The sequence below is a fragment of the Crocuta crocuta genome, unplaced genomic scaffold, assembly GCF_008692635.1.
Source record: "Crocuta crocuta isolate KB4526 unplaced genomic scaffold, BGI_CrCroc_1.0 scaffold18, whole genome shotgun sequence".
In the NCBI taxonomy this organism is placed as follows: Eukaryota; Metazoa; Chordata; class Mammalia; order Carnivora; family Hyaenidae; genus Crocuta; species Crocuta crocuta.
Genome location: NW_027532589.1, coordinates 3,540,513 through 3,559,473, shown reverse-complemented (window position 1 = coordinate 3,559,473; position 18,961 = coordinate 3,540,513). Strand labels below are relative to the sequence as shown.

Sequence of the window (18,961 nt, the reverse complement as noted above, 5' to 3'; positions counted from 1 at the left end):
TTGTTAATATGTATGCAGGTAACAGCCAAAGGCCTGATATCATTTTCTGCCACTTCCCTTTTTCAGAGTGGAAATGTACAAACCCTTTGAGCTTTCAATGAATGTTTTTAGATTTCTAAAAGTTCACAGCAGATAGCGCAAGGATATACCTTTTAGTAAGGAAAAGAGACGACATTTTGCAGATGTAAGTTTATAATTATGTAACTTTGAACAGTAAAGGTAATTCATTGTTCTTTCTCTTAGTGTTGGAAGTCCTGAATTCTTTCTTCTTTCTGAGATGGTTTGCCAGCCTGTCATATTCTGTGCTAGCATCCTGAGTGCTGAAATGCATTCGTATTCTATGAATGAGCACACTGGTTGGTTAACCAAACTGAGTGTAGATGACTGACAGCACAGAGCTTGCTTGGGATTCTTACTCCCTCTCTCTTTCCCTCTCTCTCTCTGTCTGTGTTCCCCCCCCCCAAAAAATAAATGAACGTTAAAAAAATAAAGTAAGAATAATGTCTTCTTCCATTGAATTTAAGGAGTCAATGGAAGGACTTATGGATAGGACTTATGAAGAATATCTAGTGTATCACCTGACATGTAGTTGGTGCTGATGATATGACTTTTCCTTCACTTGTTGGCAGCCATTCTAAAATTCCCACATTCGCTCAGTCTAAGTCTCTGCTGAGTTTCCGTCTGCCCATGTGTGAGACAGGGCTGCACCCACAGCTGTGCTGTTGTAAGGGTCGGATGAGAGCAGGCATGTCCTCTTTCTTTCACAGCTGCAGGCAAGTCACACCAGCCTACAAGCCAGATATGACGAGACCAAGAAAACTCTGACGAAGGTGAGTAGATTCGCAGAGCCGCCTTTGACCTGTATCACTAATGGAATGCCCTGTATCATCGGTCTGTATGGAGGCATCACTGTTCCCTACTCAGGGCGCAGGGCCATCTGGGGACGTGGGACCAGCTCACGATATGACCCCTGCTGCCAGTTTACACTGCTGGGGACCATGAGCATCGGGAAAGCTTCCCGAGAGAGGCCAGCGCACGGGCCGCATGGAACCTAGGAGGCCATGCCTGGCAACCGGGCCCTCCCTGCTCCTCTGCAAGCCCACAGGTTGTAGAATCGCTTCAAAATACTGAGTTCCTTAAGAATGAGAAAGTTTCTCTTCATGAGACGAGATACCTACAGAGGCTGTAATCTGTTCAGAATTGCTGCTGGTCTTCCAGGCAGAACGGGGGGCGGGGCCTCGGCAGGAGGAGGAGGCCGTGGGTGTATTTCCAGCACTGGACGGTTTGCTGACCCAGCGTTGGAGTGTGCCGGCTCACGTCCACGTTGTCAGTGCTGCTTACCTCCCCTCCCGGTGGCCTAGGAGACCAGGCCGGAAAAACAAAGCCTTCTGATGCCGGCTGTGTCATGACCAGAGTTTATGTATTTCTGCCCCTCGTGTGTCCCTAGAAAGCGGTCCCCCTCTGGATCTGGGAAGCTCTCCTTGTGGTGATTTCGGTGCTCGAGCGATGGCCTCGTACAGGAACCCCGCCTTGTACTTTCTGAGCCACACAGAAGCAGGACTGACCTTCAACAAGCTGACACTAAGGCAGTCCCTCCCCCCTCCTTTTTTTAATTTCACATGAAACTTGCCCGTTTAAAATTCTAATTTCTATAGCCATATGTAGCACTCGGTTCACTGCCTTGCTGTCAACCTGACAAAACTTTCTGATACTGACCCGGGCCCATCTCTTCCGCTACTGTCAGAACGTTTGCAAAGGGCAGGCCTCAGAACCACAGGACGAGATGTTTCTCATTCTTCTCGGAGAAGCCTGTGTCGCATTTGGACAGACGAGCTTTCCTCACACTGCCCTGGGACTGCACCCCATGGGCGGGATGCAGACTCCTGGGGCAGGGCCCCTGCTGCTGTCTGTGTTCCTGCCACCGAGCCCCTGGCATGAAGTGTGCCAAGTCATGGATCGGTCTTTGTGTTACCATCTGGGAGAGATGCGAGGCAAAGCATCTTGATATCAATTTCCTAAGACACTTATATGTCTCAGGATAGAAATCCCAAGTGGCTATAAAGGCATTTCTTTGTACTCAACACTAATCGGGTATTTGCTGAGCTCCTTTCCTGTGTCAAAAGGTAGCAGAAGTGATTTAGGTCAGTGATAGGAGAGGGCTTCTTGTCCTCGGGTGACAACAGCCGCCACCATCGGGCTGTTGCTGGCTGTGCTCTGGGCCCCTCACCTGTGTCCGTGTGTGGACTCCCTGTGACACCAGCAGCACCGTTTTCGTCCCACTCCTGCAGCTGGCCGAGGGCGCTGGGAATCCAGCGCTGGCAGTCTGAGAGCTTGCTCGCTAGTGGGCCCTTCAAACTAAGTCCCATCCTGGAAAAGGGGAAGCTGCACAAAACCTAGTGCTCAGCAGCTTCTGAAGAAGCCTGGCTGGTCAGAATACTGAAGTCCAGACCCCTGAGTAAGCAATGCACTTCACCTTTGGGCCTCAGCCTCCTTATCTGTTCAAGTCACGGGTTGGGCAGAAGGAGCATTCTGACCCCTAACGCCCCAGTGTGCCATGGTTTCGCCTTTCCTGCAAAACCTGCCCTTCCGGGATAACCTCGTGGCACTGAAAACCAGGAGACCTGTCTTTCCTGTAAACTTAGTAGAGAGGGCAGGGAAGGTCAAGGACAGACGACAGCCCCTTCACCCATGGGAAGGCTGCACACTCCTGCATCGACGGGCCACCAGGCTCTTGCCCGTCCACATTTTCATTTCAGCAGTCACGGCTTCCATTTCCTGTGTGTGAGGTTGCTTCTTTGTAGCATAGGCAGTATTCTCTCCCATGTCTCTGAGGGCATCCATTGTGTTGAAAGTTTTCCTTGATCTATAAACTACTTCTTCAGATCAAAATTGATTTGTTCAGTTTTACCTTTCTCATTTGTGGTTGTGTCTTTCTTCACATGTTGGATAATTCTCGGTGGTGTGCTTCTCTTTGATTCTGAAACTTCCTGTGACCAACTGCGTGGCTTCTGTATCCATTTTATGCAGCCTGCTTTGCCTTGTGCGATTGTTCTGGAAGGGTGGGTCCTCCTGTCGGGTGAGATCAGCCGGAAGTAGATGATTCTGGGGGCCGGTTCCCCTTTGTCCTGTGTGTTACCGATTCTGGGAGCCTGTCTGCCTCTGGGGCGTAAGCTCCAGCTCATGGTGAGGGGAGCCAGGCTTCGCTGCCTCACGCGGCTCTCCTACTGTGAGGCCAGCCCTGTGTCCGGTCCTTCCCATGGCTGCCGGTCCCACCCAGCAGGCTTCCTCAGCCCCGCCTTGCCACCAGCTATTCTCCTGTCTCTGCTGTAGCTGCTCCTGTGTTTGAGCATAAGTGTCTGGGTTTTTTTAGGACTTGAGGCAGGAATGGCTTGTCACAACTTGTGCTTGGTCTTCTGTTTTCATCTAGTACCCTTAGGATTTTTCCTAACTTGTTTTTTTCAGTAGGTAACACATTCACACCGTTCGAAATTCAACAAGTACAAAGGTTGTATCACTGTAACCCAACCATATAGTTACCCTTTCCAGAGGGTCACCAGTCTCTTGTGAATCTTTAGAAATACTTGATGGGTACACAAGGGACATGTATGTGCTTATACACATACACATTCGATATATACATTCCTTTGTACACATTGGAAACACAGGAGAGTCACATTTTGTACTTTGTTTTCTTCCAGAGAACAGTAGATGCTAGAGATCATCATAAAAGAGATGCATTTTTCTTCCTTTTTTTAGCAGCTTAGTATTCTGTTGTATAACTGTACACCTTATATATGGAAATCTGAGTTTCTTTGAAATTTCTTTTTTTAAATCCTCACTGACTCAGAAAAAGAAAGTGAAATTAATCAAGAAGATAGATTTAACCCTGCCCCTGCTAATAGCCATGACAGTGGTGTTGTGGAATCTAAGTCGGGTCTGTCTCTCATAGCCTGTTTTATTTCCCTCTTCACACCAGCCTACCAGAAGGCACCTGCTGTCAGCATTACTCTGGCTTCCCACCTATGTGCTGCTGTGACTCAAAGTTATTTATTGCCAAGTTTCTCTTACCAACAGAATGTGTATAAAAGGGTCTGGTGTTGACCATGTTGTCCTCTCCACCCCCATCCTGTTTCTCTTGTGCACCTGTTTTCTCAGTGTACAGCCAGGTCCTCTGGGCTTGGCTAGCGGTCAGAAGTGGGGCACAGATGTGAGCCGGGGGAGGGAGGATGCAAGCACTCACTCTTCTGGCACCCCAAGTCTCTAGCAGCAACGCCTCCTTTCTGTCTCACAGTTGAAGAGTTACAGTGAGAAACTGGACAGAGAGCAAGCAGCCCTGGAGAAGATAGAGTCCAAAGCCGACCCAAAGTAAGATATTTCCGCGTGTGTTTATTTTCTCTTTGAAGAAAGTGAGTCTGCCAGTGTCTGGTGGTTTATTTTATTTGAACACAAGACTAAGGATCCAAGGGTCATTGCTTCTGGCCCCACTCGGGTCGGTTCATTTCACACTCCTGGTCCAGAATGTGGGGACTCCCCATTGCTCGGGTCCATGCCGAGAGGCTCGGGCCGCACTGAGTTGGCCTCCTCGCTCTCCTAATTCCCGCTGGGAGCAGAAACAGTGCATTTTTGCTTTTGCTTTGCTTTTTTGTTTTTCTAGTTTTTTAATTTTTTTATACAGTTTTTTATTTTCAAGAAAGAGAGCATGTGCAAGTAGGAGAGATGGGCAGCAGGGAGAGAGAGGGACTCTTAAGCAGGCTCCACACTCAGCACAGAACCCAACGTGGGGCCCAATCCCAAGACCTGGGGATCATGACCTGAGCCAAAACCAAGAGCCAGATCCTCAACCGACGGAGCCACCCAAGCGCCCCATTTGTTTTTCTGTTTTTGAAAACCAAGTAATCCGTTCACAAGACAAAAAGCCATGTGGTGAAAGTCTCCCTCCCACCCCTGTCCCCCAGCCACCCAGTTCTCCTCCTTGGACTCAACCCTTGTTACTAGTTTTTTACAGGAAACATTCCAGCCCTGTATCCTTGGGATTAAAGGTGCAGGGTTTTTTTTGTTTTTTTGTGTTTTTTTGTGTTTTTTAATAAGGAATAGCTGCTGGGTTGTTTTGTTTTCATTTTCATTAATTTTTTTAATTGTCTTTAAATTATTTAAATTCATAAAGTGTAAGACACACTTACATTTGACTTTTTTTGGCTGCAAAGTGTTTAGGTGGTAAAATCTCCCTGAATGATACTGTAAATCATAAAAAGCTTCAGGCACAGTTGAGCAGGCCCAGATTTGAAGGACATTTTTAGCTAAGATGGCACAGATTACTTGGCTTTATAATTAGAAACCCTTCTTTCATGACATGGAGCAAAGTACTGTCAGATACTTGACATTTTTATTTTCCAATTAATTCTTTTAATGACCTTAAGTAATTTGTCTCCTTTTCATGGAAATTAAAAATAGTATGTGATGCCATCTATGCTCTGAGTTCTGTTGAGTACTTGGTACCAAGTAGATCTAGTACTCATGAGACTAATTGACTTTCTACAGTTGACATTTTAATTCTGAATTCTGTGATGTTTGTTTGGATGTGGGCTGATGGACTTGAGTATGTAAATGAATAATAATGTCAGTTCCACGGGAGTCATTATCATTTGTGGAGAACCCATTAGACACTCTTGGGAGAGACAAAGGAAATTAAAAAGGGACTCCCTCTTTAGCTGGGGACTTGGTTTTAGCTGTGATTCATAAAATCATAATGGCTTTCCACATGTCATTGTTTGGTCTCTTGTCTTCAGTATCTTGCAGAACCTAAGAGCACTTGTAGCCATGAATGAAAACCTGAAAAGTCAGGAGCAGGAGTTTAAAGCACATTGTCGAGTAAGTGTTGCTTGATGTCAGCAGATCTTGAACCAGGACTCTGGTGAAATCTCACCACTCCTTGTGTGGTGTGGCGTCCGACTCAGGTGCAGTCAAAAACGTAGATTCATGGAGTTCTATATCCATTATATAAGATGAGTAGGCCCCGTGGTGGGTGCCCTCCACCCCAAGGAAACCGGAAGTAAGTCAGATTGGTCCCTGTGTGTGCCAAACCCCCAACCTGAGAGCACAGTCTAACAAACACTGTGTTCTAATTTAGAAATACGTGTATTTTTAGAAGTCTTATGAAGTGTTAAAGAATAGCATCATGTGAACCCAGGGCTGTCCTGTAAGCATGGGATGTCTGGGCATCCTGTGAGATGCCCTCGCTCCTGGCGGTCAGCAGAGGGGCAGTGCTTGCACAGGTCCATTCGCCAGCTTGTCTGCATGTCCTAAATGTCCGTATCGCCTTTGAAGGAGGAAATGACACGGCTGCAGCAGGAAATCGAGAACCTGAAAGCCGAGAGAGCACCGGCTGGGGATGAAAAGGTAAATACAGGCTTGGAAGGGGTCCTCAAGACAGTTAGGTGCTGTCGTGACTTATCAGTGGAAGGATTTCAGGAGGATTGACCAGCAGAGTCTGATGCTAAAAAAGTCTGACCAGTTTCCCTCTGCCTGGTCCTCTGAGCACACGCTTCTCAGCTCTTTTCGTCACAGGATTTTCTTAGATTTCCTTCCCTCTCCTTTCCCCTCTGCTGGGTAGAAGGCAGCAGTGGTGTGCACGGCAGCAACCCCAGATGGACTGGCCAAATTCTGAGTCTGGCCTCTCCCTCCACTCAGGGAAGGGCTGTTTCTAGGAACCTTCTTCTAGAGAGCAATCTATTCTCTAAATTTTGTACCAGTTTACTCACTTCATCTCCACTCCTGCCTGGGGACATGCAGGGAGCAGGAAGCGAGGCATCGTGTTAGAGCTCCTGGCCCGCTGGCTCTCAGGACACAGGACTTACTCTTCCAGGGAGCTAGTGGGAATTTCCATTCAAACTTAAGTCAGGGGCACCTGGGTGGCCCAGTCAGTTAAGCATCTGACTTTTAATGTTGGCTCAGGTCATGATCTCACAGTTTGTGAGTTTGAGCCCCACATCGGGCTCTATGTTGTCAGAGTGGAGCCTGCTTGGGATTCTGTCTTCCTCTTTCTCTGATCCTCCCCTGCTCGCCCTTGGTCTCTCTCAAAAATAAATAAAATAAATAAATAAACTTAAAAAAATTTTTTTTTTTAAAAAGTGAGAACATAGGCCAGAAAAGCAGTATGTTTCTTTCCCCAAGTAAGACTAGGGATCACCGGTTTTGTCACACTTCATGCTAAGCTCTTGCCCTGAGGCCCCAAGGGCTTAGGGTGCAGGAGCTGGCTGTCTCAGAGCCCATTGTCTGCACCTTCTCTCCCTTTAGATCCAGTTCAGGCAGCTCGAGGCTCACAGAGGGGAGGAGACCCTTTCAAGCCAGCCAGCACCAGGCCATGGGCTGTCGCTCAGGGACCGGGCCCCTGGCTGCACAGGACGCGTGTCTCGGAGGCACCTCCATGCCGGCGGGGCGACACTGGCACAGGGGAGTAGCAAAGTCTGGCCGTGCAGTGCAGCGGTTTTCTGGAACTTTCATCACACAGCTGGCCTTTCTGGCTTTTCTAAAACTTTGAGGCTCAAGTCATCAGCACAGCCACTGAGTGCACAAATCAGACTTTGAGGATCATGTTTCTGTCCTTAGCCATCACATCTTGTTGGAGGGATTACTCTGTTCAAACACAGCTGCAGTTTAGCATGTTCGTGTGCGACACACGTGTAAGAACAGTTTAAAATCTGAGGCCCATAGACGTCCATGAACTGTCCCCCACCCCCTCTTACATCCAGACCCTCAGCTTCTGTCCCATACCCCTTACTCAGGAAGGATATTCGTTACTTTTCATCATTTCAGGCGCTGTCTGCTGGAGAGCCACATGGTGCCCTCAGCCCTACGATGACTCATAACGTAAGTACCTGCTCAAACACAGGACCCCACCGTCCTCCCCAGGGGTGGCGGCCAGCTGTGCACCTTCTCCGGACAGTTTCCCATGCCCACTCTAGTTTCCGCTATGACCACGTCTCCGTGTGTGGGCCTGGCCTCTCGGGTGGAAGCAGGGCCTCACCGGATGGCCCCGAAGGCTGCCGTTCTGGAGGGTTTTCTCTCAGCACTGTGTGCAGGCGTCCTGCGTTTGTGCTGGCATCCCACCAGAGAAGGCGAGAGGCCTGCCCGGGCCATACGCGTCACTCACAGCCACAGGCTCCCAGGGCTGGGGCTGAAGCAGAGGGAGGAGACTCTCCCTGCGGTACTGCATGCCAAGGCCGGCAAGCTGTGAGGGACCCAACGGGAAGTAGCTTCAGCTTTGTGCGCCAGCCCCACTACAGCAGCCACGGCATGTAAATGAAAGGACATGGCTTCGTTCCTATAAACCTTTATTTACAAAAATAGGCAGAGAGGTGAACTTGGCCCACAGGTTGTATGGTTTAACTTACGGGCAGTGGTTTGCTGACCCCTGTTTGGAGTTAAACCAGTGCTCCCCACACTGCAGCAAACATCCGGGGAAAGGAAAAGGAGGAGGAAGAGAAAAGCAAGAAAGCCTCTGAACATTTGCCTCCTTTAAAGTTCGCCTCTGCCCTCAGACATCCCCCACCCCAGAGAGTGCGCTTCAGGACTCCTGGGGTTTGCCTCCAGCTGAGCCCAAGGAAGAGACTGGGTGGGGGGCACATATGTACACACATGTGCTGGGGAAGAAGGTCCCTTGGACCCCTATGTACTTTCTCTGACTCAGCAAACCATCTAGCCATGACTCTTACTGAGCTGGGTTCAGTGAGGGCTAGTCCTTGTCTCATGATTCAGTGCTGTGCCAAAGAACGTTCTGCAGTGATGGCAGTGTTCTGTGTCTGCACTGCTCACTCTGACAGCCACTAGCTCCATGTGTGCCTCCTGAGCACTGGAAGTGGGGCCATTGCAGTTGATTAACGTAAATTCAAACAGCCACACGTAGCTGGTGGCTCTCACATTGGATAGCATAGCTCTAAGTAGAAACATAGAAAGCGTCACTGTAAACACAGAGACCTAGAACAACAGATTCTGTAAGTAATAATCACTTCCGTATTGTCATAGCTTTTGGAGGCGGACATAAACTTGGGGAATGCTTCACTTAAGAACACTAGATTTCACCTAGACCTCAGAAGAAGGAAGAATTGTAATCAAGTGATGTGAAAGAGCCTCAAGGGTTTCACATAACATAGGGACCCAGACCCTAACCTCAGCTATTTGAGAAAAGAAACTTGGGGCCTCAGGATGGAAATATATGATAAAAGTATTCAATTTCTGAGTTACCTGGGTGGCCCTGTTGGTTGAACCCTCAACTCTTGATTTTGTCTCAGGTTACCATCCCAGGGTCATGGGGTCAAGCCCCAAAGCCCCACATCAAGCTCTGCACTGAGTGTGGAGTCTGATTAAGACTTTCTCTCTCTCTCCTCTTCCCCTTGCCCTACTCACGTGGTTTCAAAAAAAAAAAAAATTTTTTTTCACTTTCAAAAGACTTTGCTAAAGAATGAAAGTTTCCTGCTCTTAGATAATTGTGTCCTTTCCCAATTTTTAGGAGGACCTAGACAGACGGTATAATATGGAGAAAGAGAAACTCTACAAAATCCGTTTACTACAGGTGAGTGAAAGCAAGAACAAATAGACAGGTGTACCTAAGTAGATGCCAATATCCTGTAGCAGAACTAGGAAATCTCAGTGTCTAAAATCGAGGTCTCTGTCCACATCCTCTGTCTGGAGGGAGACTACGTGGCTTAAGAGGATGGTAACACCTCACATCTGTATGTTACTTTTCCATCATATCAATTGAACCTGACCCCGGATGGAGAGTAGGTTTTAGCCCCATTTTTCCGTATGAAGAAATTGACTCAGATTCGTTGAGTACTTGTCCAGAGTCAAGCAGCTGGTGAGTGCTAGAGCCAGCATTCAAGTTCCAGTGCTCCTGCCTAACATGTTTCCTCTAAAATTACATGCCCATTTTAGCTGTCTTATTTGATAACCTTGGAGGTCTGTAAGAAAGCCATCAAATGTGGGGGAAGTAGATTTTAGAGTTGGTCCCAAAGCTAATTGACATAACGTCAAAGTTACGCGGTGAAACCCCTTACATTGCCAGGCTCTGACTCATAGACTCCCAGAAGCCCAGAGGTATCTTGTGTTGTACTTTGGCTTGGACCTGCTTCCTATTCCCTGGGAAGAGGAAGCCAGGCTCTGATGGGAATGGTCAAAGGGCTCCCGGGGTGGGTGAGCCTCGTTTCTCCTGTCTCTGGCTCTTATTTTGCTGAGCTATTTGGTTAAATTCGGATATGTCAAATTTGTCCTTGACACAAGAACACTGCTAATCTTTAAAGAAACAGAATTAAATCAGGAAAATACAGCTGCATACTGGAAAATTTGTGACTGCATGCTTTACTGTATATTCAGTGTTGTCGTAGGTCTCAGGAATAGTAAATGTGATGGCCAGTCTTCTGTGAGCTGTCTGGCTGTTTGAGAACCAAGATACGTGCACATACATCAAAGCAAAGTGTGAGGGCGTTTATATGTAACCTGCCTACTGTGGGCAGCTTCAAACCAGCTGGAGGGAAGCTACAATACAACCCTAGTCCTGCTGAGGACCTAAGCCAGAGCAGGGGCCATGAGGATGGGCAGAATGACCTGGCCCAGGAGAGACCAAGAAGCTGTATCTGATGGAACTTGGCGTCAGCTGGGTTGGAGAAACAAAGGAGTCACGGATGGTGCTTGAATTTCTGACTCAGGCTGTAGGGTGGATACTTGTGTTACTCACTGAGTGAAAACGTTAAAAGAATAGGCTTCATGGTGTGTGTGAATAGGAGTGTTAACGAGATCTGTTTCGGCTTTTGAAAGTTGGGGCACTCGACCAAGTAGAAATGTCCAAGAAGTGAGTGGATGTCAGGTCTGACACTAAGGATAGCTGGGCCGGAGACTGGGGTGTCACAACTGTGTAGGTGGTCAGCAGAGCTGTCAGAGATGGGGCAAGCTGTGTGTGGGGACAGGCAGAGGAAAGGCAGAAACCCACGAGGGAGGGAAGCCAAAGGCATGGGCAAGCGTGGGGGCTTGGGAAGCTGAGCAGCGGGCTCAGCAGAGACTAGTGAATCTTGCTAGAAGTCAAGAATGCTAGAAGCTGATGGTTGTCCACGAGCTGTCTCGCAAAGGAGGTGTGTGGTGACCTTGGTGAGAGCAGTGCGGTGGGGGCGTGGAGAAGCTAGCTGCTGTGGGGCGAAGGATGACCGAGGGGCATGGTGGCAGCGAGAGGTGCCGCAGGTCGCGGGCTGTCATCGCGGAAGAAAGAGGCTGCGGGCTGAAAGGTTATCCGGGCTTAGGGAAGGGCTTTTGAGGGCTGAGGGACGGTAGCCTGCCTGAATGCTGCTGAGAAGGAGCCAGTAGAAAGGGAAAGCTTAAAGATGTACTAAAACAATGAATAATTCTATCTTAAGATTCCTGGGGTGGGAGGGGACCAGACAGAGGAGTCAGAGCCTGAGCTCCCAGGGGCAGGTAGCCTTGGACAATAGGAGAAGCACATTTTCCCCTCTGACCAGAGCCACAGACACCCTGCTTTGGGTTTAGTCTCCCGAGCTGCTGGTGGGCTTTCTCCCGGAGGTCTGTATTCCCCCAGTTCTTAGAGACATACACATGCTATCATGAGCAGGGCAGGCCAGAGAGAGAGCTGGGTGGCCCAGGAGCAGGGCAGCGCTGAGAGCCCGCTCACCCTGGCCCACACGTGCGAGTGGGGAGCGGTGTGGGAAGGCAGCCACTTCCTCACTGGCGCCGGCCTGCAGGCCTCGGGAGCCTAAGCCCTTCCGGAGCCACGCAGCACGGCTGTGCCTCCCCGGCAGCAGTCGGCACCCAGTCTGGCTGATGTACCCGAGTCCGTAGTAGGGAGAAAATGCTAGAATGATAGTGGAGGAGCTTTTCAATAGGCTAAGGAATTTGGATTTATACAGAGGCAGCAAGGTGGCCCCAGTTCCTTCCGTTCTGTTCCTGTTCCACACCTGGTGATGCTGTAGTCAGCGACCCCGGAGACCTGGGGCCTGGAGGGGCAACCGAGGCTCTCCAGGAAAGCCCTTCCCACGCGGGATTTTCCTTGCTGACCCACACACCTCTGCATGTTGCAGAGTGGAGGAGAGTCCATCAGCATCTGAGACAGGGACCTCAGGCCAACAGCAGAGTTTGGGGTGTGTGGCTGTGCTCAGAAGGAGATGGGGGGGGCAAGAGAACATGTAAGACTTTTACCAAATAGTGGTGTCTCCCTCTTCCCTTCTGCCTTTAGGCTCGAAGAAATCGAGAAATAGCCATCTTGCACCGCAAGATTGATGAAGTACCTAGCCGAGCCGAGCTGATACAGTATCAGAAGCGATTTATCGAACTCTACCGCCAGAGTAGGTGCAAACCCTCAGCCACGGACACGCCCAGCCCCTGCTCGTGGGAGGCACAGGGGGGAGGGGGGCGAGGGTTCTGTCCCCCATGAGGGTGGTGGAGTGTGCGTCACAGCGCAGGCCGTGAAAACCACCTCCAGGAGGGGCTCCGCGTCATCACCAGGCCCACTGCGAGTGACCCTCAGCCCGGCAGCAGCACCAGGGAGCTCTGCTACCCTCTCTGTGGACACATTGAGCTCCCTGATCTCTTAGCATGATGTTTGGAACCCACCACCCTCCTGGTCAGCCATGTGGCTCCGCCGAGCTCCGCATCCACTTTCCAGCCTCACGCGAGGCATCTGCTCCCCACGATACAGCATCTCTGGATCAGTCCTCACTCACTCTTCTCTACAGACTTTCTTGCCTCTGTGGTCCTCGACTTTGACAGCACTGTATTCACCTGGTGATCTAGGCCTGGGCCTCCCTCAGCCTGAGGCAGCAGGTCTCGTCAGGTTCAGGCTGGCCCTCAACGTTGTCATGGCCTTTCCCCCGCTGCTACTGTGATGGCTCTTCTCACTTGTCTCTCAGCCACATGACCGTTAGCTGCTGTCTGCAGCCTTCCTGGGGTCCCTTCCCACCCGTCTGTCGTGTCACTTCTCTCTCTACTGACCAATCTTCAGGAGCTCCCCGGGCTGGCCTTCAGAAGAAGGCCCCTCTCTTTATCATCTCCAGATCCTTCCCAGGCTGCGTGGCTGCCCGGAGGCCCCCTTTCCTCCTCTAAGCCCACATTCTGGCTTCTCCTGCCCCCCCTCTACCCTCAGCACACATGCACTTTGGCATACATCTCAGGCCTTGACTCCTCTTGGTATCTGGGCCCGGGACCCCTTCTCAGCTCTGTCAGACCCAACTCAGATCTCATCTTTAAATGGGTCCTGGACCGTCACCCCTTCTTCTAGGTCCCCACTCGTGCATATGTCCTGTGACCTCCAGCTCAGACGGAGAACCCAACTCAGCCTCCGTGCCCCATTTCCCTTCTGCTCACTGGGATCACTGTCCATCCAGCCTGCACCCCCAGCCCCTTAGTCTCTGACTCCTGCTGCCCTTCGGGTTCTGCTTCCAAGAAATGGTCAGGTCTGTTTCTCCTGAACCTCTGCCGTAGCCACCTTCTCATCGCGGCCCAGAGTCTGACTCTGTGTGACACGTCTTTCTCAAACAGAAGTTGGAGCATTTTACACTCTTGCTTTAAAGCCTTTAATATTGAATAATAGCTCCCATCACTTCAGAATCCTAAATATACTGATCAGCTGGGCCAGCCATCAGCCAGCCACCCCCGTAGCCCCTCACTGTCTCACCCCTCTCGTGAGGCTGTCTGCATTTTGGCCTGTGAGATGGTCCCCAAGTCCAGATTGCCACAGTCCTGCAGCTCTGTCGTGGCTGACCCCACCTCTTCTTCCAAAATCGACCTCAGGTTTTGCCTTGCGGTCCTGGCCTCTCGAGCATCCGTCCTGGGTCCAGCCGGAGCAGGGTCTTCTTGAGTGACCATCATGCTTGTTCTCACACCTGCCCCCGTCTCCATTCTGATGTTTTCTGCCGCCCTCAAGCTTGCTTCAGCTGGTCAGGGGCAGAGAGCAACACAGTAGTTAAATCTTTCCCCTTAACTCTCCCCCCTGCCTACTTTCCAGCTTTGAACAAACAATAATAATCAATAATACTTTGCGTCAGTGTATTTCAAACTAAATTTGACACATGTTAAAGTACTTTGAATAGGATATTTTTACACCAACATTTTCAGGCGATTGCATCAAAATATCTGTATCATTTCCATCATTATTATTTATTTCTGTCAGATATCTACAGCCGCCACCCAGTCTTTGATCTGAAAAGAGGAAGGGTGACAGGCACATTCCAGAGCAAACAAAGCTAAAAGTGATGGTTTTATTTATGGCAGCCATTGACTATTCATTATAATCACCCAGCCCCACCTCCAGAAAATCTCGTGTATTGGTCATTAGATTTTAAAAGCTCCCCAGGGTATTCTGTGTTTCAGCCAGGCTTAAAATCCCCTGTTCTAAAGCCCTTAGTATAATACTACTTTATACAGAGTAGTTCCCGTAGTGATTTTTATACAAATTAGACATTTCTATGTTGGAAACATTTTAACTACTGCCTCAAAATATTTGTATCAGATTATTAATTTCTGCTTCCAGATATGTAGGCAGTATCACCAGCCCCCACCCCTCTTTGAGCTGCACAGCTTGGCAGAGACACAACTGTCACTGGGCAATAAAGTTAAAAGTTGGCTGAGTGACTTAAAGAATCAAGTTTAAGTTTGGTGGCAGTTGCCCAAGGAAACCACAAGCGCCCATGGGCCCGCTCTGCCTCTCTCCATCCCCATTCGTGCTGCCCCAGAGGGGACCTGCCTTCAGGGAGCAAGAGCCACTGAGAAACCAGACCCACTGTCGTCTGGCCGGTGCCTGATCAGAAACTTATCTACGGCTAAGTTGCAGGGCTCAGCTCAGGCCCAAAGGCTGACTGTGAATCCAGGTCTTGGGATTCTGTCTCCTGCTAGAGACAAAATTCAGAGCAACGAGGAAGGCATGTAGGCTCAGAGCCACGTGGGAGCTGCCCAAGCACCCAGCCACAAAAGAAGAGGAGGAACTGGGGCAGGAACCCTCCCTACCCCCTCACCCCTCACCTCCCCAGTGAGCTCATCATCTAGTGAATATGGCCCACTCCCAGTCCTGGCAGCTGGTGCTTTCCTCCTAAGTCATTCTATCAGGCAGAGTAAAGGAGGAGAGGTGGACAGAGATGCAGAGTAATTTTATAGGAAAGGATGTTGGGAGCCTGGTAAGTAAGATCTACCCAACATAGTCATATGCCCACAGATGGGCAGAAAGTGCACACTTATTGGCACGTATTCTGCCCTAGGTTAGGCATGTCATTCATGCAGTGGGCATTTTGGAGGAGCTGCTGTGTGGGCCTGCGCTGAGCACGGGGATTACAAAGGTGAGCAGGCTGTGACTCCTGCTTGAGGAGTGTGGGCAGGGAGGAGGCCACACACACAGGAAGAGCTGGCTTGCCGGCTTCTCATCCTTGCCACCTTCCCCCAGGACCCCTCACCTGAGTAGCCACCTGTCCCACACGCAGGCAGGTTCCTCTGGCCCCTTGTCCCGGCTGGGCCAGCCACCGTTGGCCTGCAGCACTCTGCACGAGCTGTGAGCATGGGGGGGCTTCTGCACATGCACCTTGATGGGCCTAAGGTCTGTGGGTGGGCTTCAGGGAGCAGAGGGTGCTCAGTGTTCTTCTTACATGTGTGCCGATTTCTTTGCATCTACAGTTTCAGCCGTGCACAAGGAAACCAAGCAGTTCTTCACTTTATATAACACCCTGGATGATAAAAAGGTTTATTTGGAAAAAGAGGTAAGAATCTGTGTAGAAAGAAAATACCTTGATCAGTGAGCAGGTACCAGGGCTGTCGACCCCAGGAAGTTCAAAGAACTGAGTGTCTGGGATGCAGCCTGTGTGAGCAGAAGGGACACGTGCTATGTGCCCAGTGCTGGGTTACAGAGTTGGTACCAGATGCCCTGATGCTCATGTGGCCTGTGCTGACCAGGGACTGCTCGGGCTGTTTCATAGTGCCCTCTGAGAACCGGGGCGCACATGGAGGGGGCTGGGTTGGTGAGACTTCCGTTTGAGTTTTAAAGGAAGGAAAGGGGGCACCTGGATGGCTCAGTCAGTTAAGTGTCCACCTTTGGCTCAGGTCATGATCTCACGGTTTGTGAATTCAAGCCCCACATCGGGCTCTGTGCTGACAGCTCAGAGCCTGGAGCCTGCTTCAAAGTCTGTGTCTCCTTCTCTCTCTCTGCTCCTCTACCACTTACACTCTGTCACTCTGTCTTACAAAAATAAATAAACACTAAAAAAAAAAAATTTTTTTTTTTAAAAAGAAGGAAAGAATTGGCTAATAAAATGGGGACAGTGGGCTTGTCACAGCTTACACAAGGAATCTAGCTATTTGATCATCAGGGCCCAACAGGAATGAAAAGTCTTGCCATGGGCCCAGCCCCCTCCTCCCCACACTACCCTGACACTCAGGAGTCAGGGCTCCCTCATGTTGGGCGAAAATGATTGGAGCAGGGTGTGCGGCTATGTTTAAAATTTTAAAAAAGGAACAATGTGGCCCCCACAGTGGCAGCACAGTGGAACAGAAAGAGCATGCACTTTCTGTCAAGCAGTTTTGGGTTTTAGTCTGGCCTATTTCCCTCACCTGTAAAGAGGGGTCACACCCGCTTCATATCATGATGGAGACAAAACAGGAAATGACTGTGAAGTTCCTTACATTTGGTGGGTCCCGGTATGCGTTAGTTCCTACCTACCGCCTCACCTCAAGAATTTGTTTCCATTTCATAGTCACCTTGCAGCCTGTCCTGCCTGCCTCTTTTTTTTTTTTTTAATGTTTATTTACTTTTGGAGAGAAAGCGAGAGAGAGTGCACAAGCAGGGGACAGGCAGACACAGAATCCCAAGCAGGGATTCTGTCAGCACAGAGCCTGATGCGGGGCTTGAGCCCACAAATGGTGAGATCATGACCTGAGCCAAAGTCAGACGCTCAATGGACTGAGCCATCCAAGTGCCCCCTGCCTGCCTCTATAACAAGAGCCATACTGCAGGTGCATCTTTTACTGCCCCCAAATGGAGGCATGTATAGTTAGTGCCACCATTATTGGCTAATGTCAGTCAAACCAGATCAATCCCTCTCTTCCTAGAGGACGCTTCTCGAGGGAGGGGCATTGAGTTCACTTTTTCTCTGTCCAGGGTCTTACACAGTGATGGGCACATAGCAGGCATTTGAGTACTATTTAAATATATGTCCAGTGCATTTGATGGGTTTTATGTCAGACCCAGGGGATAGTTCTGCCACACAGTTGGCCTTGGGGGTTTTCTACCTAGTGAGGGAAAGACTTGCCAACCAGCACTTAGAGGTAGGCCAGAGCATTCTGAGAAAGCCCATCACCTTCCTTCAACAGTGTTCAAAGTCGGTCCATTCTTTTTTTTTTTTCATGTTTATTGTTGAGAGAGGGAGCATGAGCAGGGGTGGTGCAGAGAGAGGGAGATCGGATCTGAAGCAGGCTCCATGCTGACAGCAGCAAGCCTGATATGGGGCTCGAACTCACGAACCATGAGATTATGCCTGAGCCGAAGTCAGACACTCAACCAGCTGAGCCACCCAAGCACCCCTGGTCCATTCTTTTAAAAACTAGGGGTATGCAGCAGGTGGGAGCTTTTTAATTCCAAGCCGTATTAACATAGAGCTTTGCATTTGGTTAAGTTGTGCCTTTTTTTCCAAATCCATTTAGGCCTGTGCCATTTTAGCTTTCAGACATCCCTGTGGAGTGGCAAGGACAGGAATATCATTTCCAGGTTACAGACAAGTCCAAGTACAGTAAATCACAAGTTGAGTTAATAGCACAGCCAGAAAGCAGATCTAGGGTTCTAGACCCCAAACTCAGAGCCTATCCCTGGACTATAGCATTGGAGCAGAGAGACAGTCCCATGCAGGCTAAGGCCTTCTCCATTGGAAGGGGGCCTTGAATGATGTATTCCCACAGAGGCTCTCAGAGCTGCCCAGCAACTGGCCAAATTGGGGAGTAACAGGATGGACAGGTGTCCTGGCTGCACCCCGACTGACCCTCCACTAAGCTGATGGCCTTGAAAATAAAGTACCGTGTTTGTCAAGAGAGCAAGGGGTGGGGTGGCAGCTGCCCAAAGAGCCCTCGTGTTAGCTTAGTGTCTTCTCACTGGAGTTTAGGCCCTTCTAGGAGCCCTCTTCCCACATTCCTGGGGTCCTGGGCTATTGGAAGGCAGATGCTCTGGGAAGAACTGTGGGCTAAGAGTGGGTTGCTCTTTTTCTCATGTCTTTTTATTTCCATAAACAAGGTGTGTTCTTTCAGCAGCAGTGTCCAGAGACAAGACAGCTTTGCGGTGGCTGGGGCAGAGTGAGGTCTTTCAACCTTTTGCTTACAGTTTCCCCCTCTTCCCCCATTTCTTCCTCAGATTAGCCTGCTGAACTCAATTCATGAGAACTTCTCCCAGTAAGTACCACCTGCCTGCTTCCCGTCACCACCTTGCTGCGCCCTGCACTTTGTGTTCGTCCCACCTTCGGTTTCACAGGAGTGTGATTGAGTAAGACGGTGCCAGACATGTGGCTTTTACACTTGCCCCTGCTGCCAAGGACAGGCGTGTCCTCGCTCACGCGGTCTCTGCGTTCTTGCAAACATAACGGTGATTTTAGAGTGAATTTGAAAAACACCAAGGAGTATCTTGGTTTGAAAAAAGTTAACTTTCTGGTAACTTGACTGCCTCACTGCTGTAATCTCTTTGTATGTTACTTTTGTCTCATCAAGATTACATTCATACCACTTGTTCTGGGCCACACAAAGATGCTTTAAGATTTAGATAATGAAATAACCTGGGGTTTTTTAAAGATTTTTAAAACGTTATGCTAGATTTTGTTTTTAAGTGAATGTGCATATTCTGAACTACTGTATTCAGACAAGAATTTTGTTCTTCTCCAAAAACTGCATGGCCAGGCCCCCTGGCACCCACGTGCCCCCCGCCCTTGAGCATGCCCAGTCATAGCCCCAG

At 49.6% G+C, this 18,961-nt stretch overlaps 1 protein-coding gene across 2 annotated transcripts in view; it reads left to right on the top strand.

Annotated features, from left to right (window-relative positions):
- CCDC93 (CCC complex scaffolding subunit CCDC93) overlaps positions 1-18,961 on the top strand; it is a 90,087-nt gene that overhangs the window by 56,273 nt on the left and 14,853 nt on the right. For both annotated transcript variants that reach the window (XM_077779606.1, XM_077779607.1), the window contains exons 13-21: positions 768-830; positions 4,292-4,365; positions 5,787-5,868; positions 6,325-6,396; positions 7,813-7,866; positions 9,506-9,568; positions 12,233-12,341; positions 15,655-15,737; positions 18,371-18,408. In XM_077779606.1, the coding sequence (XP_077635732.1) occupies positions 768-830; positions 4,292-4,365; positions 5,787-5,868; positions 6,325-6,396; positions 7,813-7,866; positions 9,506-9,568; positions 12,233-12,341; positions 15,655-15,737; positions 18,371-18,408 (638 nt within the window). The remainder of the gene's footprint in view (positions 1-767; positions 831-4,291; positions 4,366-5,786; positions 5,869-6,324; positions 6,397-7,812; positions 7,867-9,505; positions 9,569-12,232; positions 12,342-15,654; positions 15,738-18,370; positions 18,409-18,961) is intronic.